The sequence below is a fragment of the Pelodiscus sinensis genome, chromosome 30 (assembly GCF_049634645.1).
Source record: "Pelodiscus sinensis isolate JC-2024 chromosome 30, ASM4963464v1, whole genome shotgun sequence".
NCBI classification, from domain to species: Eukaryota; Metazoa; Chordata; order Testudines; family Trionychidae; genus Pelodiscus; species Pelodiscus sinensis.
In genome coordinates this window covers 13,367,855-13,374,509 of record NC_134740.1, presented here as the reverse complement: position 1 = coordinate 13,374,509, position 6,655 = coordinate 13,367,855, and the positions used below count along the sequence as shown (strand labels likewise).

The window sequence follows — 6,655 nt, the reverse complement described above, 5'->3', positions numbered from 1 at the left end:
CTGTCCTTTGCGTCCACACTGTTATGTCGAAAAAGTGGCTTGCTTTGTCGACAGAACTGGATGCAGTCTAGACGCTTTTTGTCGACAGAAGCTTTGTCGACAGTATCTGTCGACAAAACTTCTGTCGACAAAACCCTGTAGTCTACACATACCCTAAAAGAAAACTGCTGTAAGGGTTAAAAGTTTTCCAGGCCTCTCTCCCTGTAACAGAGAGAAATCAAATTAACTCTAATCAAGACCCTTACAATGCCTATCTCAAATTCATCGATACTCCAAGTCTGTCACAATTTGTCATGTAAACCCTTATCTTTGTCACAGTTTGCCTTGTAGACTCCTCACTCAGGTTCTCATGTGCCTTTGTTCTATAAAACTTACTTCTAGCATACTTGGTGTAAACAGAAACCTCTCGGAGTACTTCTGCTGAGACTTTGATATGTTAAAGAAAACAATCAACAACTAAACTGTCTGAGCATACTGTATTAAGGATCCCAGAACCTGTCTCTCAGGGCTGCTGCTGCTCTCACTCTGGTAGCGGTCAGCCTGCATGCATGCATAATAAAGTTTTCCTTCTAGGGTTACGTCTAAACGACATGCCTCCATCGACGGAGGCATGTAGATTAGCCAGATCGGCAGAGGGAAATGAAGCCGCGATTAAAATAATCGCGGCTTCATTTAAATTTAAATGGCTGCCCCGCTCTGCCGATCAGCTGTTTGTCGGCAGATCGGGGCAGTCTGGACGCGACGCGCCGACAAAGAAGCCTTTCTTGATCGGCACAGGTATGCCTCGTGAAACCAGGTTTACCTGTGCCGATCAAGAAAGGCTTCTTTGTCGGCGCGTCGCGTCCAGACTGCCCCGATCTGCCGACAAACAGCTGATCGGCAGAGCAGGCCAGCCATTTAAATTTAAATGAAGCCGCGATTATTTTAATCGCGGCTTCATTTCCCTCTGCCGATCTGGCTAATCTACATGCCTCTGTCGATGGAGGCATGTAGCCTAGACACACCCCTAGATTTCTCTCCTGCCTCACTGCTTTGACCTCCGACCTCGGACCTTTCTGGGGACTCTGTACCCCAGGGAGCGAGATTTCCCCAACACTGGTTTCAAACTTCTGCAGCAAGAGAGAGCTGGGGTGGTCCTCTCTCCCCTGGGCAGCCTGTATCCTGCACCCCTCCTCCCCAGCCCCGCCCCGCCCCGCCCCAGAGCCATGATTCAAACGGACCATGGACATGTTCACGTTATTTTCCAAAAAAAAAAACCAACAAAAATTAATTGAGTTGAGGACCTGAGCAATGCCGGGTAAATCTGGTGTTCAATAATCTGATGCTTTATAATATTATATAACATTGATATAATCCCTTAGAGAGACTCACGCCATTTTTTGGATCAGAGGGGTAGCCGTGTTAGTCTGGATCTGCAAAAGCGACAAGGAGTCCTGTAGCACCTTAGGGTGTGTCTAGACCACAGGGTTTTGTCGACAAAAGTGGAGTTCTGTCGACAAAACTATACCTGCGTCTACAGTACTGCTGAGTTCTGTCGACATAATGTCAACAGAACTCATCAGTTTTGTCGACGGCGGTAAACCTCTTTCTGTGAGGAATAACGTCTTTTGTTGACAGAGTTCTGTGGATAGAAGGCGTTATTGCATCTACACTGTCTTTTGCATCTACACTCTCATGTCGACAAAGCAGCTTGCTTTGTCGACAGAACTGGATGTAACCTAGACGCTCTTTGTCGACAAAGCCTCTGTCGACAAAAGCCTGTAGTCTAGACGTACCCTTCATTTTCCTATGCGGGGTAGCCTAATCTACATGCCTCTGTCGCCAGAGGCATGTAGTCTAGACCTACCTTAAGGGTATGTCTACACTGCAGTGTTTTTCTGGAAAAACAATATTTGTGTCCCCACTGCCATTGAGTTCTTTCGACAGAAAGTCGAAAGAATGGAGGGGTTTTCCCCTTCGTCATAAAAGATGTGTGTGGATGCAGAAGAGGGTATTCCAGGAAATAACACAGGTCCCCTGGTGGCCACTCCATCCAGACTAATCACAACTTAACTGCGAGAGAGCGTCCGATCAATGTGGATGCTCTCTTTCGAAAAAGCAAATCATTTTTTCATTACACTTTTGCTGTATGGACGCTCTCTTTTGAAATAAGCTTTTCCGGAAGATCTCTTCTGGAACAGCTTCTTCCGAAAGAAGCCTGCAAACTAGATGTAGCCTAAGGCTGAAGAGACAGCACTCGATTCAAATGAAATCTCATGATCCTATATATATTTTTCTTAGTCTCTCAAGTGCCACAGGACTACTTGTTTTTAAAGTGACAGACTAACAGGGCTCCCCGTCTTTTTCGTGTATTGGTTTACCTGTCCCCTATAATAACCAAAGCCGAATGAAGGCAGCTCTGGTTTAGGGATCAACACTATAGTCTGATTTCTTCAGACTATGAATCAAAAGTCCAGATCCAAAGGGACCCGGATAAGATTCCATTGCTAATCCATTTCTGCCATCGCTGGACTCACTCTCCACTTAGCAGAAGGAGCCCGTTATCGAATCGGATCATTCCCCTCGACGCAAATGCAGTCAATGAGGTCATCCCAGGAGATGGAGAGATAATCGGGCGTCTGGAGAGTGGAACTACATGTTAAATACTCCTGAAACCACAAGGTGCATGAGAAGATGCTGCAGCCTTTGAGTCCAGAACAAGAGTCAAAAATTCACAGACGTTAATATTTCCTGCTGTGTGCATTCATTTTATTCCATAAATTAAAACATGGAAAAGGCAAGGAATTGTTGCTCTTTTATTTATTTGGGGTTTTTTTTGGATCTGATCAAAGGGTTACTTCTTGAAATTCACTGTCGAGGATGCGGTTTATAATCAGTGCAAGCAAGTACATCCAATAAACCATCATGTGACCCCCCAGATGTCAGAGACGTTGCACAAACATTGTAAGTAAATTGGATTTGATAATTATAAAATAACCTGGTTAAATAGAAAATTCCTTTCCAAGTACCTTCTAAGTACTCCTCCTGCAATGAGGAGTAGCGGTAGTCTGAATTAGGGGCTTTAGTTCGAACTACCTAGCCTGTGTAGCCGCTGGCAGGGAGTCCAAACTACATTTAAAAATGGTGGCGCCCGGGAACATGAAAATAAAGCCCAGGATACTTTTAATCCCAGGTTTTATTTGCAAGTTCGAATGACTACATTAGCCACCCTAGTTCAAATTAGGGTGGCTAGTGTAGACATACCCTATTAGCCAGGATGGGTAGGGATGGTCCCTGGCCTCTGTTTGTCAGAGGCTGGGAATGTGCCACAGAGGAGGGATCACAGGATGGTTCCTTGCTCTGTTCACTCCCTCTGGGGCATCTGGCGCTGGCTACTGTGGGCCGATGGGACACTGGGCAGGATGGACCTTTGGTCTGACCAGTCTGGCCATTCTCCCGCTCTACTCTGTGCTGATTAGGCCTCCATTGGAGTATTTTGTTCAGTTCTGGGCACCGCACTTCAAGAAAGATGTGGAGAAATTGGAGAGGGTCCAGAGAAGAGCAAGAAGAATGATGAAAGGTCTAGAGAACATGAGCTATGAGGGAAGGTTGAAAGAATTGGGCTTGTTTAGTTTAGAAAAGAGAAGATTGAGGGGGGACATGAGAGCCGTTTTCAGGTATCTAAAAGGGTGTCATGAGGAGGGAGAAAACTTGTTCATCTTGGCCTCTGAGGATAGAACAAGAAGCAATGGGCTTAAACTGCAGCAAGGGAGGTTGAGGTTGGACATTAGGAAAAAGTTCCTACCTGTCAGGGTGGTGAAACACTGGAATAAATTGCCCAGGGAGGTTGTGGAATCCCCACCTCTGGAGATATTTAAGAGCAGGTTAGATAAATGTCTATCAGGGATGGTCTAGACAGTATCTGGTCCTGCCATGAGGGCAGGGGACTGGACTCGATGACCTCTCGGGGTCCCTTCCAGTCCTAGTATCTGTGATTCTATGATTCTCATATTTTCTATGTTTTCATGTATTCCCTATTGTGGACTTACCACACAAGGGTGCCCTACGGCACCATCATTTATTCCCCTTGTAATTATTTGAATGCTGTATAGCTTTGTCCGCATGTGGAGAGTTGTACTAATTTGAACATGCTGGCAACGTGAAACCAACTCCATTTTGGGTGTAGACAGGGCTTCCCTGCAGTCCCAGGAGAAAGTCCACAGCATGTACTGTCCTATTCCAACCCTCAGCAGGCACATAAGAACATAAGAACGGCCGTACTGGATCAGACCAAAGGTCCATCTAGCCCAGTATCCTGTCTGCCGACAGTGGCCAGCACCAGGTGCCCCAGAGAGGGTGGACTGAAGACAATGATCAAGCGATTTGTCTCCTGCGATCCCTCTCCAGCCTCTGACAAACAGAGGCCAAGGACACCATTTTATCCCCTGGCTAATAGCCTTTTATGGACCTAACCTCCATGAATTTATCCAGCTTCTCTTTAAACTCTATTATAGTCCTAGCCTTCACAGCCTCCTCTGGCAAGGAGTTCCACAGGTTGACTATGCGCTGTGTGAAGAACTTTATTTTATTAGTTTTAAACCTGCTCCCCATTAATTTCATTTGGTGTCCTCTAGTTCTTCTATTTAGGCACGAGTCATCGCGACCAGCCACGCGTGGTCCCTGCTCACAGGGATTCTGGTGACCTCCTCATTGCTTTCCACGTAGGCAGGAACATGGCCATGGCACAGGACAACCGGAGCACAGTGACAGAATTCATCATCCTGGGCTTCCCATCCACTAAGGATTTCCAGGTTTTGTTCTTCACTCTCTTCCTCCTCATCTACCTTTTCACCATCCTGGGCAACATCCTCCTGCTGCTTACCCTGTGGACAGAGCCTCACCTCCACATCCCGATGTATTTCTTCCTGGCTAACCTGTCGGTGTTGGAGATCGGGTACACCTCGGTCACCGTCCCCAAGCTGCTGGCGGTCTTCCTGGCCAGAGCCAGGGTCATCTCCCTCACCGCTTGCCTCGCGCAGTCCTACTTCTTCTTCTTCCTGGGCTCCACCGAGTGCTTCCTCCTAGCCATCATGGCCTATGACCGCTACTTGGCTATCTGCAACCCGCTGAGGTACCCAATGCTCATGAGTAGCAAGACATGCGCATGGCTGGCTTTTGGTTCCTGGGGGTGCGGTTTGTTGACCCCCTCCCTTCCCAATTTCTTGGTGAGACAGCTGCAGTTCTGTGGAGCCGTTCTAGATCACTTCTTCTGTGATGTCCCACCACTGCTCAGCCTGTCGTGCACGGACCCCTATGTGAGTGCCAACACCATCTTCGTCAGCGCCGCCATCATTGTGCTAGGCTCCTTCTTGCTCACCTCCCTCTCCTATGCCTACATCTTGGCAACCGTCCTGCGGATGTCATCTTCCAAGGGTCGCCAGAAAGCCTTCTCCACCTGCACTGCCCACTTGACGGTGGTGTGTCTCTACTACAGCACAGTGATTTTCATGTACGTCACTCCGACGGCCCGGCAGTCAATGGATGTCAACAAAGTGGTGGCCGTGGTCTACAGTGTGCTGACCCCCATGCTCAATCCCCTCATTTACAGCCTGAGGAATGAGGATGTCAAGAAAGCCCTGAGGAGAATGATGCTAAGGATATTCCATATCTCAGGGCTGGGCATTCCCACAGGTCAGTGCAGAAGTGCAGCCGAACCTCGGCATTACGAACAGCCTGGGAATGGAGAATGTTCATGACTCTGCAATGGTCACAGCTCGGAACAAAACACTAAGGCTGTGTCTACACTGGCATGAATTTCCGGAAATGCTTAAAACAGAATAGTTTTTGTTATAAGTATTTCCGGAAAAAGAGCGTCTACATTGGCAGGCTGCTTTTCCGGAAAAGCCCCTTTTCCGGAAAAGCATCTGTGGCCAATGTAGACGTGCTTTTCCGGAAAAGAGCCCCGATCGTCATTTTCGCAATCGGGGCTTTTTTCCGGAAAAGACTCAGGGCTGTCTTCACTGGCCCTTTTCCGGAGCAGTGTTCCGGAATAAGGACTTATGCCCGAGCGGGAGCAGAATAGTTTTCCCGGAATAGCGGCTGATTTTGTACAGTACAGCGTCGTTGCTTTTCCGGAAATTCAAGGGCCAGTGTAGACAGCTCGCAGCTTATTCCGGAAAAGCGGCTGATTTTCCGGAATAAGTGGCCCAGTGTAGACACAGCCACCGGCTGTTCTTCTGAAAGTTGGCAACTGAACCGTAACAGAATGCAGCTTCAAAACTGCCCTTTTCACCATCTTCATTTAAACCAGACAAGTGGAAAAACAGTTTCTTTACCTTGTCAAAACTTTTAAAAACGTTTCCTTTATTATTTATAGTAGTTTACATTTAACATAGTATCATGTTGTACTTGCATTTTTCCCTCTCTTCTGCTCCCTGGTTGTGTGCTGCTAGTTCCCAATGAAGTATGTGGTTGACCAGTCAGTTTGCAAGTGTGGTGTGCGTAACTCTGAGCTTCTGAGAGAGGTCTGCAAAGTCATGATTGGGATGGAGAAAGTAAATAAGGAAAAGCTGTTTACTTGTTCCCATAGGACAAGACCCAGTGCTCTAAGGCTATAGGAAAAGAGGTCCCCAATAAAAATATTGGACAAAATTGCCCAGAAGGTTAATATGAGACC

At 47.2% G+C, this 6,655-nt stretch overlaps 1 protein-coding gene across 1 annotated transcript; it reads left to right on the top strand.

The window, feature by feature from the left end:
• Positions 1–4,718: 4,718 nt before the first annotated feature.
• On the top strand, positions 4,719–5,793 carry LOC102453627 (olfactory receptor 6F1-like). Its single transcript, XM_006114036.2, has one exon. It carries the CDS (start codon positions 4,719–4,721, stop codon positions 5,733–5,735), a length of 1,017 nt encoding a protein of 338 aa, XP_006114098.2. The 3' UTR covers positions 5,736–5,793.
• Positions 5,794–6,655: the final 862 nt, after the last annotated feature.